The 21,766-nt window shown below is 39.4% G+C and overlaps 1 protein-coding gene across 1 annotated transcript in view; it reads right to left on the bottom strand.

Moving 5' to 3' along the window:
• Nucleotides 1-1,042: 1,042 nt before the first annotated feature.
• Nucleotides 1,043-21,766, bottom strand: part of Sos1 (SOS Ras/Rac guanine nucleotide exchange factor 1) — a 92,634-nt gene continuing 71,910 nt past the window's right edge. The window contains exons 17-22 of the mRNA XM_028855215.2: nt 20,475-20,592; nt 15,327-15,499; nt 14,998-15,114; nt 13,358-13,625; nt 6,711-6,829; nt 1,043-5,704 (exon numbers count right to left, since the gene is read on the bottom strand). Of these exons, the coding sequence (XP_028711048.1) occupies nt 5,213-5,704; nt 6,711-6,829; nt 13,358-13,625; nt 14,998-15,114; nt 15,327-15,499; nt 20,475-20,592 (1,287 nt within the window). The 3' untranslated portion in view covers nt 1,043-5,212. The remainder of the gene's footprint in view (nt 5,705-6,710; nt 6,830-13,357; nt 13,626-14,997; nt 15,115-15,326; nt 15,500-20,474; nt 20,593-21,766) is intronic.

The raw sequence follows: 21,766 nt of genomic DNA, 5'->3' as shown, positions 1-21,766 counted from the left end.
ATTCTGTCCAAGGTGGAAAAAGGCAGGCTCAGGTGAGGACCTAACCGCCCTCCTCTGTGGTGACCTAGCATTTACCTTTTTTGATGATAAAGTAAAAAGGTGAATGAATCTCTTGGTTCACGTTCAGAATTAACATTTGAAGAGCAAAATCAAAATCTCTAATTTCAGTGTTAGTATTACAGTTAGTAAACCTGATTACCTAGAGTACATTCAATAATGCATGCTGGGAATCAGCATTTCCAGCATCCCTGATGGCATTCCTCCAAAGGAACGGAGTCTTAGTCCCAGTCACATACGGACATTTTGCCTAATCCTCACTTGGCTTGTTTCTTTCTTTTCTTTTTCTTGTGGTTCGGGGGATGAAACTGGGGCCTCACACATGCTAGGCGAGCCCCTACCACTGAGCTACACCCACCTCCTTTCATATTCTGAGATAGGTGCTAGGATGGCCTTGAACTCACTGTGGCCCAAGTATTCCATGAACTCTTAATCATCCTGACTCGGTCTCTTGAGTAGCTGGTATCAAAGACCAGTACCGCCAGGTCTGGCTTACCTCTATTTAAAAATAACTGGACTGAATCTAATAATCTTTAAATATTTTTGTTTTATATTATACCTTGAGTGAGCCTATGTCTGCACAGTTCTTTAGTTACCTTAAGCTCTTTTTGTACCAAACTGAAGAGGACTTGTAAAGTTGATCTTCCTGACACTAGCTGGTCCCAGCAGGAGCCACCTGACAGGGACCTGCAACACCCAAGCACATTCTTTTAGGAATACCATTGCCCTCTGAAACTTCATCCTGTGAATCCTCAAAGGCCACATTACTAATGTCTAGCCCAAGCCTCCCTGTTACAATAATAAGATCTGACACTAAACTTACTGTATCCTTTGTAACTTGTTACAGGACATAGTGTCCTCAGAGGAAGACTATGATAAGATGTAAAGTACTCCTCTGTGAAGGTATACGCTAAATTAGAATCACTAACACCTTCAAAATACTGCTCTCTAAAGTAAATGCATGCAAAAACAATACACTCTGGGCTATGTAAGGCATTTTTCTTTATTATTTTTCAATTTATCTTAGTAATGCCAGAAAAATAACAGCCATTATTTTCACTTTTAACACAGACCAAATACTGCTGCACGTAGAGTACAAAGATTGCCTACAAACATGGTTAGGTACAAAGGCCATTAGATGGATGTATAGAGCACACTTCGTTCTTAACATCAAAGTAAGACTGACAGCATTTTTGACAATTATTTTAGCAAATAACCGTGCTACTAAACAAAGGAAAATACACATATCTACACAGACACATCTCAACTAAAATTATACATGTCACTTTGACAAATTCTCTGGTGGTTTCACCAGATATTTGCGCCCCCAAGTCCCCTGCCCTATTCCGCCCCCAAATGCTGACTTGATCTGAAAAAAAAAAATTAGAGATGTTCTTAATTAAAGGCACATTTGGCAGCTACTGAAAGTGGCATGCATCAGCCATGGGTGCACTCTAAGCCACACCACACAGAACTTGAATCTTTTGTACGTCTTGGTTTATTGAGTGGTAATCCAATGTGACCCACATTTAGCTCACTTGCTTTATACTTTTTCAGCAACTGGCTACTTAATGCACTATTTTTATTAAAGGCAAAAGGGAAATTTGCTCACAGTTGACAGAAAATGCACTTTATGGTGTCAAAAATGGAAAATAAGGCATGAAACTTACAAGTTTTTGTTTAGATTTATCATGTAGACTTCATGCTTTTTTTTTTTTCTTAATTAGAACACAGAATACCTCACTGGCTCATGTATAAGGGACTATGAAATCATTTTAAAAGTGAGTACTGTTTCAAAAGAAAAAAAATTGAATAAAGTCATCCCTTTCCTTTGCATTTTACTGCCTAATTCTCTCAGCCAAACTGACAGGAACCTCATGATGTGTATTGACTGGTAAAGATGAACGTGCAATACACAGAGCCTGCACCTGCACACGGGTGACATGGTAGAGATGGTTAGAGCATGCCAGCCTGCCGAGCAGAGAATACCAGGAAATAAGTGCGCGTCTTGGTTTTGAACCCGAAGAGAGGATAAGAAAGGTTTTCCTCTGTATGTACTCCAGCTGGGACAGCATCCCCATTTATATATCTGAGCCACTAAATACCCCTAATTTAGGCCATTATATTAAGATAAGGAAATAACATGTGAGCAAAACTTAATTACATGATCATTATGATAAATACCACTTTGGGTTTGCATTAAGGAAGAATTTGGAATCATAGTATAGCCTCCAACTTAAATAGTACTTTAGTAGAATGTTCCACTGATTATGTTTATTTGGCGTACTCTTGGCTCAACTCAGATCCATTCAAACATCCTTGAGTCAGAGAATAGTAACCTACTAAACTCACAGTTTGATGCCTAACAGCCTTTATTTAAGCAAGAAATTTTAATTGGCAGACTTTGATTATTTGTCATTAGTAATCTTCAACACATTTGAAAGTGTAGAAAGAATAGACAGCCCGTCTTTTAATAAATTTAGAACATGCACTTGTCTGTTCTGTTTCTAAAGTGCTTAGCTGTGAAAACCATCTCTGTTATTGGTGATGAGCCCATCAAGAGAAACTCCCTTTGCTGACATGTTGTTTTCTGGAGGAAATGTCCTATATTTGCGGATGGAGTGAAGCAAGTTTTGCCGCCCTGGCTGCCTCCTTATGTCCTGGATTCAGATGCAGTTCTGTGATGGGGCATTTGTCTTCGGCCACTTCTTGTCCCCAAAAATGGACATTTGAGTTATGACTAAGGATAAAGCTTTCTCACCTTCACCTTAGGGCAGCCAATGAGAACTTTTAAACTCACTTCCTGTTACAGAAAATATTTTTGCCCAAATGTCATATTTGAGAATAAAAATATCCTTTATCTGTGATGCATGTAAAATGGCTGCATGGTGAAATGGTCCACTAGAACAGTTGGGTAGAGAATAGTTCCCGTTGGGAGAAATAGAATTAACTCCAAATCTGAGAGTTCCCTCCCTCCCTTGTGTTGGCTCAAGCGGGGTGAAAGGGGTCATCACCCTGTTGAAGGCAATACTTGCCAGAGAAACACTGAACGGGTTCTAATGTTGCTTTTCTGAGGTTCTCATTTGAAGTAGGGACGGGGTAATCAATAAGCCATGGGAAATTCTAGGGACAGTTAGGCTGGTCTAATGAGTCATGGGAGATTTGGGGGTGTCATTATAGTCCTTTGGAGCAGCATTAGTAAGCAGGCCTAGCTAGCTACTTTTGTTGAATGAATGGTCATTTGTTCAATGAACGGTCTTCTGGACACTTGGCATCCAAGAAGGGATTTGAAATGAACTTTGAGGACACTTTTAAGAGAGAAGACATTTCACAAAGAGAAATGGCCACCATAATAGGAATGTTACAGACACTAAGTGACAAGAGTCAACTCTAACAAGTAAACAAGACACTAAGACTGCTGAATGATGACACAACTAATGTCCATCCTTCTTAGGAAACTACGCCCTGGACTATTGAGATGTCCATTTAATGTTCTAATAAATATCACAAGGAATTATTAATGTACTACGTTTCCACCAGGATGCAGCATAGTTAACACAATTACTGAACTGCTGCTTCATTATTTTGAGGACACATGCACATACTGATGAATTGATGACTGTAAGAATGGAATACTACACAGTTCACAGACATAGTGGAGATAATACAACTTTTTCTATTCAAGTTGCATGCATTTCAGTCACAGTATTTGTTAGACTCAGAAGAGCAGTACAAGGCTTAATGGATAAAACACGTGACACTAATGATGCAGGTAGATATTCTCTAAGGAGTAGCTCTGAAAGAACCAAAGACCCTAAGCAAAGTAGAATGATAAACGTTAACAAATATGGTTGCTCAAGAAATTAAAAATCTGCAAGGTTCTGCTTAAAAGATGCCCATCCCATTTTAAGCTAGTATTTCCCTATTTTCCAAACTCCAACTTGAGATTTTTCTGTAAGAACTAGACACCCAGGCGTACCGCATGTGCTTTTATGCTTAGTGTTTGTATATTGTTCAACCCAAAGAAATAAGAATCAATCATTTTCTCCATATAATAATTTAATATATGCCAGCCAAACAAAGTAGTTTATCTTTATTTAATTAAATAAAAACAGACCTGTCAGGTATATTATATAACATTCACTATACACACATGATTTAGGCAGTGCAAGGTAATTCTAAGTATGCTGACTACTCAACTATTAGTAAAACATGAATGGTATCAGTGAGGCCCAGAGAATGCTCCTTTTCACATTGGTTGCCTGTATTTCTGTAGTATGGTTAGAGGGACAGCCACGAGCCAGGGCATATGTTACCAGTAAACTCCTGTGGGACAAGGGGGGTGGGGGGGAAGGCCAGTCTAGCATAGAGGAACAGTCTCCTAAGTGTAAATAGTATACTTGACAGTTACGTTTTTAAGAAGTTCTTCTTCCGTCATGTTAATGACATGAAATTTCCTGTTTAAAGGCAACACCACCACATTTTGTTTGTGAGTGGGGTAGGTAGGGAATGTTCTTACAATTGGTATAATTATTCTTAAAATAACAACAATAACTAAAGTACCTCTTTGGTGAAGCCTCGGTACCCATTCAATTCACTGTAATAATGTGTAAACAGGACTGTAGCACAGTGCTGGCCTTGATCCCAACAAGGTCAGGTACCACAGCCTTTTCTCACAGTCCTCTGAATGACTTTTACGAAAATATTCTAAAGTAGAAGAGTAAAGCAAAGGAAAACAAAGGAGGAGAAGATCCCTGTTGAAGATTTTTTTAAAAGTGCATAATATTTTGAATTACAAAAACTGTCAACATATGGGCCTATTGGACATTAGACTGTTTTCCATCCCTTTAATGATAAAGATTACTTCACAAAGTGAGGACTCTTGCCTATTGGCCAGAAGAGTCCCTTCACGTGATTTCCAGGTGCAATCAGTTGTCCAGTTCCTCTGGATCAGTCTCCACATTCTAAGCTGGACTACTGTCTTATTTTGTAATTACGTATAGGTTAAAATTCATTGTCTTACACTACAACTTGAAGTAGAGTCATTAGTGTTTGGAGTTCTCATGTGAACTCCTCAGTGCTGGCATGTTCAGTGCATCCATTGCCAGCAATGGATTTGGGGCTAGGAAACTACATCCCAGTACAGAGGAAGTACTCAGGAAGAATGGGCGTTCTCCAACAGTGGTGGTCCATCTCTGTGCATGGATGGGTGTGTGTGCTCCCTCTTGTAAGTTTTTGGAGGAAGTTTGGGGATCAGTTGAGAAGTGCTTTGTCGTGGAGGAATAGGAGGCCCAGCAATGGGATGGAGGTCCACTTCCTGTGTCAGCGGTGGTGATGGCAGATGCCGTCTCGTGCCATGAGGAGAAGGGGTTTGAGGAGGTGGCGGTGTAAAGGGGGAAGGGCTGTTTGGGAAGAAGGCATTGCCATGATCACTCTTTTTGCCCAAAGGGGGAGGCTGGAGATGTAATGGTGAGCTTGAGAAAACGTCAGGTGTCCTCACAGGTTCTCGTGGTGGTAACAAAGGAGGGCTCTCAGGAGGGTCTGATAAAGAGGTCCGATCTGATAGTGAGTATCTTGGTGAATAGGCTTTTGATGTGGGTTGCCTAGGAGGAATAGCTGGGGGGCTGTCCAAGTGCTTAGACATAATCTAACAAATGAAAAAGAATAGAACACGTGTTAATAACTTAATCTGAAAAATACTATAAATGTATTAAGAATTAACTTGGAATTTTCAGACATGTTAGTGGCAGAACACTGTGTACAGAGCAGGGAGTTTTATCGTATGTATTGAGATGTTCTACTCATTCTTAGTGGAAAAAAACCCCAACAATCCAATTTTGTCAAGATTAAGTAAAAAGTTTGTTGTTTACTACTGGCTGCCAATCATACAGTGCACTGTGATTTCTGATTTAGCATAAATTACCTATTCGTTTTTTGGCAGTGTACACATTAGGCAAATGAACTACCATAGCCCTAAGTTTTAAATGTACTGTATTAATGTTTCATGAAATCTACAAGGCCTTGACTTATCCTGGTACTTCTGTTCGCTGGGTAGCTTAAGACCAAATAAATTGATAACTGTCAAAATAAAACAAATGATAAGGGGGGCGGCATGGGATTTAAACCAGTAGGAAATTTAGTTAGCATGAGTCTTTAAGATCTCTTCTAACATAGAATTTAAGTTCCTTCTTATTTGGCTCAGAGAATGACTTTCAGCAGATACCCAGTATGGTTTCATTTATCACATACCTGCACACAAATTCCATGCTGCACCCCACCCCCACCCCACCCCCGGTCCTAAGTTTTAAAACAAGTGCATGAGGGCTAGAGAGATGTTTTAGCTGTTGAAGACTAGGCTCACAAGCAAAATATAGAAGAACTGCATGAGATCAAGTTACTATTGCCTTGTTGATTAAGATTTGTTTTTTCCTTATGCTCACAGCTATAAACGTACAGGAGTTTGGTGTGCACACTCAAAAGCTAGCTTTATAAGAAGAAACAAACATCTTGCATGCTAAATTTACATGTAATCTTTAAACTATTAAACCCAGATACTCTGAGATGTGAGCTTATCCCAGTAAGATAGACCTGACCTAAACAACTGACCGCAGCTAGTGATTCCAATTTCTAGATAACAAGGTGTTCCACTTTACCTTAGATGGGGAGGCCTCTGCTGGAGCAGACTCCTGCCGTCTTCGAGGGGGAACAGGAGGGGGGACAGGCATTTCATCAGTGCCCTTGGCTAAACTTATAGATGAGACTGAAGAGGATCCTGCAGGGTGTTATTTTAAAAACAAACAAACAAAACAGGATTATAGGACTTTTATTTCACTTGTTACTCCTGAAAACTTAGATGGAAACTGCTTGTACTGACTAAAAAAAAAATTTGTTGAAGTATCAAAAGCAGTTTAATAAACAAATACCCAATACTATTCCATTTATTAAAATAAACTGCTATAAAAGCATGCAGCAGTTTCCTATCAATTTTTTTAAAAAGAAAAAGCCACCTAAAATAATTATTTTCTTCTTAAAATAACATTACCATTGTTAGTCTATAACTGGAATTTTTTATTAGGTCTAATTTTCAGATTTCTGTTGGAAAGGTAATCTGAAAACCTTTGGAATGGTCATTTTTGTCAAACTGGTAGGTTCATCTTTTTCTCTAGTTTTATTGCTCTCAAGGGGCTACGCTGGACTGAACAGTTTCTGCTCGTGACAGCTCTATTGAAGCATCTTGTACAGGATGTACAGGAGAGAATCTGGTGCCCTCAAGGTCTATTCACATTTTGCTTGGGTCCAGACTCTCCTTAGCATGTAAACAAAATTAGAATCATCACATCTAATCCAAAAAAAACTTTAATCATGATGAAACTATTCAAGATGCCAGGGGAATGAAAACAGGACTGTACTAAGTAAGATACAGTAAACCTGATTGAAGAAGAAGTTGATGAAATGACACAAGAGGCAAATAAAACTAGAACCCATTCATGAACACTAAGTGAATAAGTATGCTATGAAAGACACTGTATCTACTGTTGGTCTATAAACACTGGAAAAAGACAGGAACCTATTTAAACATTCAAACTGTACTTGGCGGCTCGTCTTACTCCTTTAAGCATCATGTTTGCTCCTGCCATCAACTATTATAACACTACAGAAGGTAGAGAGGATTTTGTGCACTTATATTCAAATGGTCGACACTGTATATATCTGCTGTGTGTGCGCGCGCGCGCGCGTGCGTGCGTGTTTGCAGGCCAGAAGTCAGTGTTGGGTACCTTCCTCTACTACTATCTTCTTTATTTTTTGAGACAGGGTCTCTCACTCAACCTGGAGCTCATTGATTGGCTTTGCTGGCTGGCCAGAGAGCTCCTGGGATTGGTCTACCTTTGACCCTCACCCCAACTTTCCAGCACTGGGGTTTTAAGCATGTGACACTGTGCCAAGCTTTTGTGTGGATTTAGGGATCCAGGTCAGGTCCTCATGGCTGCATAGCAAACACTGCCCACTGAGCCATCTCCCCAGACCACGACCAAAATCTGGTCACCTACTTTCTTAAGAAAATATATTTAGCTCATAACTGGTATTTTTTATTGTATATATTTTGAAATCATTTGTACAAAGAGTAAAGCCATTGATTTGTTGGTTTAAAACAACTAAAAACAGTAGAATTTATGGTGAATTGTTAGTTTAGTTTAGAACTGAAAGCAATTATCTACAATAGTACTTGATTTTACCTTAATATATTGAACTTGCAACTAGTAACAAAAGGTCGTCCTTACAAAGTTACATGCAGTTATTTGCCTGCACTCTATGCTGTCAGCAGGCTAAGTGTACTCTGTGACTGGACAGTGCATGGAGCTGCCAGCTTCCTTCCCCACTGCACATACAGACTCTTGCTTCTTTGTTAAAGCTGAGAACTATCTTCAGGATTGTACAGTTGGAAAAGAGAAATGGTTAAATGTGGAAGCTGCTCACTTGATAGGTTCTTTTAAGAACAAAAGGTTTTGTAAAAAGTACGAAAAGTCTATAAATTTAAGCCAAGTGTTTATAATCACAAGACAGCAGCAGTGAAGCCTCACTTCTAGGATGGGGCAGGCAGGGAGTCGGCAGGGAGGAACCCTCGGCCTGCTTTTCAAGCCAGAGCAGGAGTTAGGTATCAAATCAGATGTACTGACTTGGGCCATGGGGCAGTGTAACCTGGGTAAGGACAGTATCGCTGCCTGTAAAAAAGAAACAGGAAAAAGTTGTTTTCTCCCATGAATATTCTCATCTCTAAAAATGTATGTATGATGATAATGCTGTTCTTGTGTGTTAGTTTGAAAGAACATCAAATATTTTTAGGAAAAACTCATTAATACTTTTGAGAAGAAAAAAAGGAGTTACTATCATACTGAGAATTTTGATGAGTTTCTTACTACTTAATGTCATAATATAAATGAAAACCATTCATTAGGAAACAAACTGATGCTCTACTATTAGAAGACTTTTTCACTTGAAGAGGACAGGATACAGCTAGCAGGAGTCAGTTTCCTCTTCCACCGTGAGGACTCCAGGGTCTGAATGGAGCGTGGCAGGTTTGGTGGCAAGCATCTTAACCTGCTGAGCTAGCTCACCTGCCCCCTCCCCCCCAGCCCCCCGAAGTGCTGTAAACTGGAAAACTCAACCAAGTGGTGAAGACTCAAATCATTTACTAAAGATTAAAGGGAGAGTCAGACAAATATTATCATATACCTTTGAAAATATGTTTTTGGAACATATATTGTCATTATAAAATATTCAGAGTTTTGAATATTAAAACAAGCTTTTATATTCATAAACACTGAAAAAATTCAGTATATGTTTGGTTTTTACATACTTTTTAATTTAGGAAATCCCTTGATAAATTCAGAATACCTAATTTCAAAAATATTAATTCTTTTAAGAAAAATTAATGCCTCAATTAATTTACTTAACAATAATGTTATTAATAATTAAAGTCTTAAATTTTTCTTAAAACATAAAAACCAAACAAACATTGTAACAGTGGTTCTCACCTTTCCCTTTACACAGCTCCTCCTGTTGTGCTGACCCCAACCATACAATTTTGTTGCTACTTCAGAACTGTAATTTTGCTACTATTATGAATTTTAATGTAAATAATTATTTTGGAGACGGAGGTTTGTGAAAGGGGTCTTTGATCCACAAGCTGAGAAGCACTGCATTAAAATGTAGGAAAATAGGGCTAGAATACTGAGGCTAGTTCTAAATCATCGCTGCTACACTACTTCATTACCAACACATGGAAGAGGAAATAATCCAGTGGCTAAAATAATACTTACAGTACTACACTGACCTGATTATTAAAAAAAATTCAGATTTCCCCTTCTTTATTTTTAATTCCGTAGTTTCTTTTATTATTATTGTTACTGTTCATGGGTGTTTTGCCTGCATGTATGTCTGTGTGAGGGTGTAGGATCCCCTGGAACTGGGGTTACAGACAGGTGTGAGCTGTCATGTGGGTGCTGGGAATTGAACCCTGGTCCTCTGGAGGAGCAGCCAGTGCTCTTAACCACTGACCATCTCTGCAGCCCCACCTTTTACTTATTTTTATACAATATGCAGTAACTCAGCTGATCTGGGCGACTGTTCCAGTGTTTGGAGTGTCAGGAGGAGGGTAACTGCACACTCCAGCTAGCCTGATGACGACTCTTGCTAACTTGATTGCCTTCCTAAGCCAGTGTCATTTCACATTATCTCCTTGTTATGTGTGTAAGTACGGAGCATTTAGCATCTTCTAGTAAGCAGATGAAAATGCTGCTGTTCTGATTTTCTTTAAGTACTTCTGAGGAACTAGAGGAGAGGTCAAGGGAAGTATGTAGCTTTAGTGTCAACCTACTTTCATACTTCTCACTTTTATTTTCTTTGAAATACTTATTTTAATTGTGTATGTGTGTGCACACCATGTATGTGCATGTTGGAGCCTGTAGAGGCCAGAAGAGGGCATTAGGTTCCTTGGGACTAGAGTTTCAGGATTATGAGCTGCCTTTTGGGTACTGGGAACTGAATGCAGGTTCTCTAGCCAGAGTAGTAAGTGCTCTTAACCCATGAGCCAGGTCTGCAGCCTCTTAATTTTCTTAAAAAAGACATAGCATACTTCTTTAGAGATAAGCCTCAAGAAGATTACAGTCGATAAATTCTGGTCCGCTTTTGCCTTTTGGAGTGTCAGTAATGGGGCTGACTTACGGGGAGTGGACTGTCTCCGACAGACGACAGCGGCTGCAGGCACACAGCCCTTCCCTCTGGGACCCCAGTGGGGAGCAACTCAAGGTTCTACAAGCCCGCAGCTTTAGCTTTAGATGCGTTTGTCCAAAGCAGGTAGGTGCCTCTAAACAAATAGGCTACAGGTGAAATGGACGGTTTAGCTGAACAGGAGAACAGTTCTATAGTAACCTAAGTTATTTTATTTCAAAATGAGTTCTTTTCAGTTCTTACCAAGGGAAAAGGGAAGAGTAACATTTCTTTTTGATAAGAAATTGAGATCCTGAAGTTTAGGATTACAAAGCTTTATCATTCCTTGAACAGGCTTCCCACTTTGTCTAGAACCTTGAGATTCTGATCCATGCCACTGAACAGAATACAGCATGCCAGAATGATGACTTTTCCTTTGACTAATCACTTAGATTGAACACTACTAGAGAAAATGTGTTTATCTGTTTTCTCGCCTCTTCCAGTGTTAGTGACTTAAATTAAGAAAAACAGAATTCACAACTGATAGTTTTCATGTGCCTTCAATAATTCAATTATTTGGGGATCCTCATAATATGGAGATAAAGGTATCTCCTCTAGGGAGAAAAACCATGCAAATAGCTAAGTTTTTAATAATGAATTTTAGTCATTTATTAGTAATTTAATAATGAATTTTAGTCATACAGACAGGAAAATGGTGGGTTTTATTTTAGTAGTTAAGAGCAGAGTCCAGTTGGGTAAATTTTTTTTTTTTTACTCCGTGTCTATTTGATCTTATCTGACAGCTTCCTATGTGTACAATGTAACTTCATGGTCCTGTGTGTGTGTAATGTAACTTCATGGTCCTGTGTGTGTAATGTAACTTCATGGTCCTGTGTGTGTAATGTAACTTCATGGTCCTGTGTGTGTAATGTAACTTCATGGTCCTGTGAGTACAATGTAACTTCATGGTCCTGTGTGTGTAATGTAACTTCATGGTCCTGTGTGTGTACAATGTAACTTCATGGTCCTGTATGTACAATGTAACTTCATGGTCCTGTGTATACAATGTAACTTCATGATCCTGTGTGTGTTTGTGTGTGTAATGTAACTTCATGGCCTCTGTATGTACAATGTAACTTCATGGTCCTGTGTGTACAATGTAACTTCATGGTCCTCAGTCTCTAAATAAAGCCAAGTAAACTCTCAATAAACACATTTTATGTGGTATAAAGACAAGATCCGCCACTGGCCGGCTACAGATGCATGCATACTAGGAATCATTACACAGGATTCTGGGACAAATCTCAAAATAATATACCTGCAAAGATTTATAGATTTTTAGTTAGTTTCTCTGGGTTAAAAGAAACCTAAAGTTCCACAAGGCATGCAAAAAGTATTTTATCAAGGACCAGGAAGGTTATAAGACTTGGGATGATAAACCAGGATTCCTAAAGCCAAAGTTGGTGCTTTGCAGTTCTGCCTCAGTTGTGATGTGATGCTGGCCCCGGGAATGCCAAGGGGAAGAACAGGTGCAAACACTCATCAGAGGATTAAAGTTGAATTGATTCAAAGACTGATCTAGCAATAAACAGATGTAAAAAGGTGACATGTTGTTAGGGGAGCTGCCAAGTTCTTGATGAAATACCTAAGAGAATGTTACTTTATAGAGGTTCAGTTGGATAAGCCCATGACTACTGAGCATCCTTGGGCTTGTTTGAATTGAGATGTGCTACAAATAGGAAATGCACACTGGATTTTAAATATTCTGAACAAGACTATAAGATGTCTTGAAATAAGTATAAGATGTCTTGAAATAAGTTTTTATATGATTTCATGCTGAAGTCATTTTTTACAAACTAGGTTAAATAAAACATTCTTTAAGTTATGTTTGCTTTTTCTAGTGTGGCACTAGACGTTTACAGTCATACATATGGCTCATATTTCTGTAGGACACAGACGACACAGCAGTAACTATGTGATCTATGTGGTTCTGCTTTTCATAGTAACAACAAGATCTAAATATTGTCAGGATACTACAGGAAGTTTGTGGAAGGGTCTTCTAGGAATTTGAATTTTATATACTGTAAAATCAGAAGCTAATGCAGAATTTGGTGGGGAGGGGATTAATCATTTTGTGGGCTGGAGATATGGCTCAATGGCTAAGTGTACTTGCTGTTCTTCTGTAGAACTGGGGTTCACTTCCTAGCATCGACATGACAGCTCACAACCATCTTCAACTCCTGCTTCAGGGGACCTAATGCTCTTTTCTGGTTCCTGTAGGCACACACACAGTGTATAGACATTCACACAGGCAAAACACACATTCACACAGGCAAAACACACATAAAACAATACAATTAAAAAGCAAACCACAGAGTTGATAGTCTTGATAGGAGAGGTGCATTTGGGTAAATTTAGAGTGTTGTTTCAGCAGCTTTGAAAAACCCCAAGTGGCTGGAGTTTAGATTTAAAGAATTATAATATCTTTTGAAACGGTATCGGGGTGTGTATACTTTCACAAGCATACGAACATACACACGTTCACAGAGATGATTTTTCACTGCTCTGAAGCTCTTCCAGTTTGAGCACTTACTTGAGTGGAAGGGGCTTACTGAGTGTTCGGAATCGAACACACTGCACACATCTGTGGTACTGGACGCGCAGGACGAAGGAGGGGGTGTCAGCGGCGTCCTTGGAGAATTGGGTGCAGACGATGTACTTTCAGTCTCACTCTCCGGGATCCTACTGTAGCTAATTTTCCTTGGCTCCTGCTGCAGAGGTGTGGGGTGCCTCATGGTTCCTGGTCTTGGGTTTGAGGGACGAACACCGGGGGATTTGAGGGGATAGCTGTATTTTTTTGGCTATAGACATCAAAAACAAAAACAAGCCACAATACTTAAAACATCATGGGTAAAAGGAAGGTGTTTCTCTGTTCAACTAAAAGTTAGAAAAACTATAAATTATCAATATGAAAATTTCCCAATGATTCAGATCAGAGTATCCCAGGTTCCAGCACTATCACTTGATTCTGCTGAATGTTTGGCTATGTGAATCATTAGAAACTGATGTATTTAACTGAGTTTAGTATAAATACCAGAATGTTTGTTAATGTAGCATCTTGGGGGATGGAAATTTTTCTGAAATACATTGTATAATTCCCTGGCTTTTTGTTGTTTTTTTTTTTTTTTGTTTGTTTGTTTGTTTTTTTTTTTTTTTTTTTTTTTGAGACAGGGTTTCTCTGTGAAACAGTCCTGGCTGTCCTAGAACTCACTTTGTAGACCAGGCTAGCCTCAGCCTTCCAAGAGCTGAGATTAAAGGTGTGCACCGCAGCCCCCTTCCCCACAAATTGCATTTTTTAAAACATACTATTTAGGGCAATTAAATCTTGTTGGAAAAGCCAGGATACTCATCATGAATTGTGTTGTAATACAGGGATGCTTTAGCCCATTAAGACATGGGCTGCTTACAGATGGACTGAGTTGCCTGCATTTTCTTTAACCTCTGTATATTTTAACTTTAGGGCTCTTTCCCTGCAAAATGACCACTTCGCAGTGATGTCAGAATGTCTCACTAGAGTTGGCATACCTATTAGGTTTATGTTTAGAAGCTGTTTAAAAAATCTGGCTGTGAGTCACAAACATTATACAGTTTATTATGACCACTTAGAAATGATTTATATTTACTTTTTGACTCTATGAGTGAGTGAACATATTCAAATCAGTAAGAAGTGATACCAAGCATAAACTTGGCCAGGCACTAGCAAATTACTACAAAATAAAAGAACCATTAAAAGTATCAATGTACAAATTTTGCATTACTAAGGCTAATGGCTCATGGTTAAAATTTTTAATAAATAATTGCTTTAAAAAATTCCAAGTAAATGTATTTGTTAAATAAGTTAGTATAATTTCTTAAATTCCATGCCTTTGAAATAAATTACAACTTTTGTTAAAACTAAAAGTAGCAAACTATAAATTTGCTTACACTTATTACATCACATGAAAATTTATTGAAATTAATATTAATGTTCATTTTTTGAAACCCAGTGGGGTATTCCTGATTATCCTTATTACTTACCTTTAACACATCACATTTATACCTCATCCTTAAATGCTTTCACAAAAAGCTGATCTACACAACACATGGTATGGACCCACAATGGTATTGAAGATACCCCCAGATGTGGACAACAACTGTAAAAAGGTATAAAGCTGAGAATATATGAATGCTTACAAATCTTGGGAGAGGCTTAGGGTTCCGTGGTTCTATTTCAAGGGATTTGTTGAAAAGATAGTCTGTGAATTCTTTCTCCATGCTATTTCCCATTGGATTCAAGTTTTCAAAGAACCTCTAAAATAAATACAAAAAAATAATTATTAGTATTAAATATTCTTAATCAGATTTTTCAAATTCATGAAAATAACTTAGTCAATAATTCAAAATTTCTTATATCCTAAGTTTTATATTCCCTATAAAATATTTCTCTACAAAACAAACCTGGCCTTTCTGAGGCATTGTGTAAAGTTGATTAGAGATCGGGACCCTCACACGCTCCAACTTACTTTGATATCTGCCTCGACCCGTAAACAATAAGGCTGGTTTTGGTACTGCTGGATCTCCCCTGTTATCTCCGCTACTTTCCTCCTTTTGCTGAAGTTGATGAGCTCTTTCCCGTGTCTTTTCAGAACTTCAGGGTTGCCTTCTTCTGTTTTCAAGATATTAGTGAGATAAATTCCTACAAGAGACCATGAAATTACTTCACGAGTAAAGAAGGAAGAAGTTTTTTTTTTTTCTTTCTCATTAACTGCAGGGATTTATGCAGTCATAATAACCAAAGAACCAAGGCCTAGATTTCTAGTCTATGAAAAACAACGTGCTCAGTGACTGTTTTAAATCCTTCTGTAAAAAACTTATATTTTATAAACATTCAAGGAAAAGGAGATAAGTTTCAGAAATAGATTTCCTGTTTTAAGAAAGAATGACCAGTCTTCCATACTCTTCAAACCACCATTACGTGAATTGTAAAAGGACACTTTTAGTGAAGAAACTTAACAATGTTGTCATTGATGCATAGTATTGCCAAAGGGGGGAAACACTCAACTCAGAAGATTGCATTTTCCGCCTATTCAGTTCTTAGTCTCACTATTTGGAGGTGATCACGTTTGGACAGGCTTTCAATGGAAATGGCAAAAGGGCTTCAAGTTTCTCAAGCACAGGGTGACAAATAATAATTTGTGCGTATTTCAGATTTAGAGCACCAGGTGATGGCTGGCCTCAATCTTGTTAGGTAGCTGACGGAGGGCGACTCTGAACTTACCCTTCTGGCTTCAACTCTTGAGCCCTGGGATTGCAGGCACACATCACCATACTTGGTTTATGCAGTGCCGGGGACTGAACCCAACTGAGCTACACCCAGTCCCACTGAGCTCTTTGCCAGCCCTCTGTTCTGTTTCTTCCTGACACCAAGGGTCGAGAGCCAGATCTGCTACTTTCTCCCTGTGTTGTCCTCCATCACTGCCTTAGTCTCTCTGCACCTGCTCTTCATCTCCAAATGGAGACGCAGAGGAGTGTATATGTCAATTTAGACTAGGCTTGACCAAAAAGGAAGTGTCCGTTAGTGACATCTGAATAACTTCCTCCCTCCCAGATTCCACACTGATCTTCTGAGGGGAGGGGCAGAGCACAATGTGTGGGACCCTGATCATTCACTGAGTATCAGTGTACAGCCTTTCTGCTGTATGTTAGTTACTACATAGGTACTGCAGATAAAAATACACACAGGGAGTGGGCTGATCTCAGAGACTCAGAGCTTTGGAGACGGGGCACTCTGGTACAGTTTTGCAGGTACTATATATATGAGGAAATGCTGTGCTAGTAGTAATGTTTACCATGCTGTGAGAGCACAACGGAGGTGCCTTATCCTGTCTTGAGTTGTTGGAATTAGAAAAAAGATCATTAAATGAACTCTCAGAAGTGAGTTAAGAGTTAATGGGTAGAACTAAAGGAGGATAGCAACGTGACACTTGTGTGATGAAGCGTGGAAGGCATCCTCAGAGCTGGTGGGTTGTTCATGGTTAGAGCCTAAGGGTGTATGTACTGATTGTGTGGAGTTAAAGAAGACTGGAAGGATGTTAGACAAGATCACTAGTTCTAATGCAGAGGAGGACTTCTAAATAATGTCAGTATGTGCGGAGATGGTTCTCTTCTATGTGAGTCCCAGGATTGAACTCAGGTTGTCAGGATTAGCATCAGGAACCACAGCCAGCTCTCCAGCCCTAAATACTGCAAGTTTTTTGGGTCACATTCTTTGAAAGATGAAATGACTCAAGCCAGTAATTAAAAAGTCAACAATAATAGGGTAAGACTGACATCAATATCTGTTCAGTTTGGGCAGATGATTTATTTGTCTGTTCTCGGCACCAAGGCCACTCTTCTAGGTATGTTCATAAAATAGTTACTATGTATTTTAGTAAGCATAAGTTCTTGTTCTTTCTAACAAACGTGCCCTTAAGAGTGTGCATATTCAATGACAGCCAAAAATCAATTCTCCAGATAGTCTCCAGTTGAAATGTTAGTACTCAGATTGTGAATGTCTTCTGTTAAGTTTAACTTTCATTCTGGGCATGTGATGCAGGGATATCAGGCCATCTTAGATGACACAAGGAGTCTGTCTTAAAGAAGAAAAAAAGGCTAACTTTCATCTAGGGTTAATGAGTAGAAACATCTTTGCATTCTAGGATTGCTAGCTGCACTGAATGCCAAAGAAGAGCAATATACAGGCTATAATACTTTGTGTGGTTGGAGATAGTAGAGGGCATACTCTCTAAGAATTATACTCTCTAAGAATTTAGTATACTGGGACTGGAGAGATGGCTCAGTGGTTATGTGGTCTTGCTTTTCTTTGACAAGACTCAAGTCTGGTTCCCAGTACCCATGTCAGATGACTCCTGACCACCTTTAACTACAGTCTCAAGGAATCTGACACCCTCTCTTGGCCTCTGAGAATACCCCCCCCCACACACACACACACACACGTCCCCCGATTTCGACAGGGGCAGGGCACAGCAGGAAGGCTCTGAGCTCAGGTGACTAAAGAAGTGGTACAGGGACCAAATGGGAAAACAGGATGTTCACAGGTGTTATAAACAAACAAACAAAACACTTGAATGAAGCTATAACAATACAAGTAGCACTTTGGAAAATCTCAGGATAAAAGTTGGAGAAGTATTTTATGCCTGATAATGCCAAATGAATATAGTCATGGTAGTAGTGTCCAAACTTTGTATCTATACACGTTTAAGCATGTGACTTTTTAATTATAAGGAACATTTGTATATGTGCACATACGATAGAGACCTCAATATTTTTTTTTATTTTATTTTATTTAATGTGTATTTTGCCTGCATGTATGTCTGTGCACCATGTGCATGCCTGGTACCTGTTGCTGCCAGAAGAGGGAGTTACAGACAGTTAGAACCATCATGTGAGTACTGGGACTTGAACCTGTATCCTTTGGAAGAACAGTCAGTGCTTTTAACTGTTCAACCTCTCTCCAGCCCCAGTTTGATTCTTTAAGAAAGAAACCTATGTTTGTGTATGTGTTTATGCATGTGTAGATCTAAATGTGACTGCATGCCTACCAAATAGTGGTCTAAGTGGCCAAGTGATCTTTTCTTCTGAATAACGTGGTTCTTTCATTCACTCGAAAAACATCTGTTGAATGCCTCCATGTATCAGGCCCATGGTTAGGTGCTAAGAATAGACAAGATACTCTCCCGGAGTTTTGCTCATTTGACAGAGCAAAAAACTAAGTTACTATGCTGTAAGCAGAACATTTTATTGCAGAGGTATGTGCATCGAAGTATGAGCAAACTGCCAGGGGACACAGATCCTGAGTCCCCTTTTACTGCTAGGAAGGTAAGGAAAGGCAGTGGCCGAAAGGGAAGCCCACCCTCCTTTGTCATTATGTCACAGCGTTGTTTTCCGTATCCCTACATCACTCCAGAGTATGTGAAGGGATCTGTTGACTTCACTAGAGATAATACATTGAGTCACAGGGTAATGATGAAATAGTCACATTAACTTTATGGACAGCCTGCAGCCACTGTAAATGATTATGTGAGAAGATTATTTAAAGTATAAAATATACTTTAGATGGATATGGCAAAAAAGTAACATATATAGCATGCAATTACATACAATCTACACATCAAAAAGACCACAAGCAGGCTAGGCATGGTGGCACACACCTTTAATCTCAGCACTCAGGAGGCAGAGAACAGCAGATCTCTATGAGTTTCGAGGCCAGCCTGGTCTACAGAGTGAGTTCCAGGGCAGCCAAGACTATAGAGAGAAACTTTTGTTTCGAAAAACCAAACATACAAAAACAACAACGAAAACCAAGCAAATATAAAAATATTTAGTTTTAAAGCTGCAACAATAAAATATGAGAAAATAGATACATTGAAGAAAATATCAGGATTACCATTGTTCTATGTACTACAACTTAAAACTCCATAGGAAAAAAAACCATAGATAAAGATAACGTTAGGAGAAAATTTGCCAAATAGTGAAGAAGTCAAACATAAGAGAGATCAATTTCTACTAACCTTCAGAAGAAGGCTTACCAGAGCATGTATGTGGGCAGGGGAGAGGCTGATTCAAGAGCTGGGGTGTAAATAGCCCCAGCAGAAAGAGCATTTGCTTGAGTACAAGTTCTGAGGTCCATCCCTAGCACTGAAGTGGGGAAGTACAGGGGTGAGGGTGGGGCATGAAAAAATACTGAAAACATATAATGTGGGGATAAGTAACTGTGGAAGAAAAAGGAATCCCCAAGAAGGCAACAGACTGAAGATCCAGTCTGCAGTCTCTACCCAAGAGAAGCAATAAATTCAGATGGGAGAGTCAGTCTTGAAGGAAGAAAGGCATTCATCCTCCAGTGCGACGGAGGGAGATCAGGGGCTGGTAAAAATAAAATCCCAACGTGCAGAGTTACCATCTCAAAGGCACATACAGTGACCATCTAGACGTGTGTTTTGTTAAATGATTAAATACAAATGAATGATACGGTCATGTTTCTTCTACTCTATCAAGATTGACTACAAGGCGCCTCCCGGTGGTGCACATCTGTTACCCTAACCACGGGATGCAAGCAGGGCTGCAACAGTAACAGTAACTAACAGCACAGGGTCCACGACTGCAAGGACGGTGCGTAACAGCAGCACCCGCCCGCCTGTCCTGTCGGAGGGTCGGCCTTGCTCTCCGTCTGGATGCGAGTTCCAGGTCTAAGGAGAAAATTCATCGACCGACTTGCCTTACATCTATGTAAGGCCTCATGTTGGATGTACTTTGTTTTCAGATAGGGACTTGCTTGGTAGCCCAGGCTGGACTCCCTCACACTCGTGTGCTACCAGGCCTGTCAGCTGAAGGTTATTGGACAGGGTTTGTAGTGAACTGATGTTCTGGCTGTGACCCCTGAAACAAGGTCAGATACAGGATTTGCCACTTGTGGTATTACTGAAACAAGTTTCCATTTGTTTGAACATTGTAGACTTTTACATTTAGGATACTCAATCTATAATAGATTTGATTTTTTTTAAAAGTCCTAACAGAAAAATTCTGAAGGGATTCAGGTGTTATTTTCTATACTCATTTAATAAAATGCCATGTTTTATCCAGAAGCACAATAAAAATTAGGAAGAAATACTTACCAAAGAAAGGCACACATGGTGGATTAATAGACCTGAGTTTTGCCAAATATTTCTTATAATGATCTTCACTCAACTCATGAGCTTCCTCTAAAATTTTCTTTTGTCTACTTGGTATTTGCTATAATAAAAAAAAAAAATTAGGAGGCCTCAGTTGTACAATGGATTGCAAATCTTGCCAAAAAAATACCCAACTAACCATTGTGGCCCAGTCATATCAGTTTGACTCCAAGAATGCTAGTACTGTTTTTATTTTTTAAGTTCTATTTTTTTTAGACAAGCTCTCACTGTGTGTGTATTCCTGGCCAGGTTGGAACTCACTATGTGGGTCAGGCTGGCCTCAAACTCATGGAGATCCACCTGCCTCTCCCTCTCAAGTGGTGGGATTAAAGGCCTGGTTAATGCTGTTTTTCTTTTTTCTTCTTTTAAAGCCTTTTTCATACACTTTAGCACACACTTAGAAGTGTGCATGAGACAGTGTGTCTTGCCACACCTCATACAATACATGTGACTGTTAGCTGAGTGTGATGACTGAGTGTAGCTCAGCAAGCTCGCTCAGCAGATAAAGACACTTGCTGCACAGGCCTGCTGATCCGAGTCCGATCCCAGAACACCATCAAGACGGTAGGAGGGAGTCTACTCCACAAAATCCTTTTGACTGCCACATGTGTACATGGTAGACACTTGAATGTGTGCACACACAAAATTAAGAAAATAAATGGTGAATGTTTTTTTCTTCTAACAAGTTGGAACCTATGACTGAATGGGAACACTTAATTTTAAAAGAGAAACCATTCATTATGAAATTTAAGTAAGTCCATATTTTAACCTAATATTGGAAAAACAAATGAGGCATTTAATATTAAGTATCATAATTGTTGGCCGGGCAGTGGTGGCGCAAGCCTTTAATCCCAGCACTCGGGAGGCAGAGGCAGGTGGATCATTGTGAGTTCGAGGCCAGCCTGGTCTACAGAGCGAGATCCAGGAAAGGAGCAAAGCTACACAGAGAAACCCTGTCTCAAAAAACCAAAAACAAACAAACAAAAAGTATCATAATTATACACAATGGCAGACTTAATTATGGTATTTTCATACATGTCTACCCTGCATTTTGATCCCATTCACCCACAGCCCTTCTGGCCGGCCCTCCTCCCCTGGAGCCCTTCTGCTTCCCAACCTGTCTGTCCCTCAGGGACCCGCTGAGGTCACCAGGGGAGCTTACAGGAGCATGGGCAAGACTGTTGTTTATGGAACACGGACCTCACCACCTCTCAGCACCCACTAACTAGTTATAC

The sequence above is a fragment of the Peromyscus leucopus genome, chromosome 22, assembly GCF_004664715.2.
Source record: "Peromyscus leucopus breed LL Stock chromosome 22, UCI_PerLeu_2.1, whole genome shotgun sequence".
NCBI lineage: Eukaryota > Metazoa > Chordata > Mammalia > Rodentia > Cricetidae > Peromyscus > Peromyscus leucopus.
The sequence above is the reverse complement of the archived record's forward strand: the minus strand, read 5'-3'. Positions and strand labels throughout refer to the sequence as shown.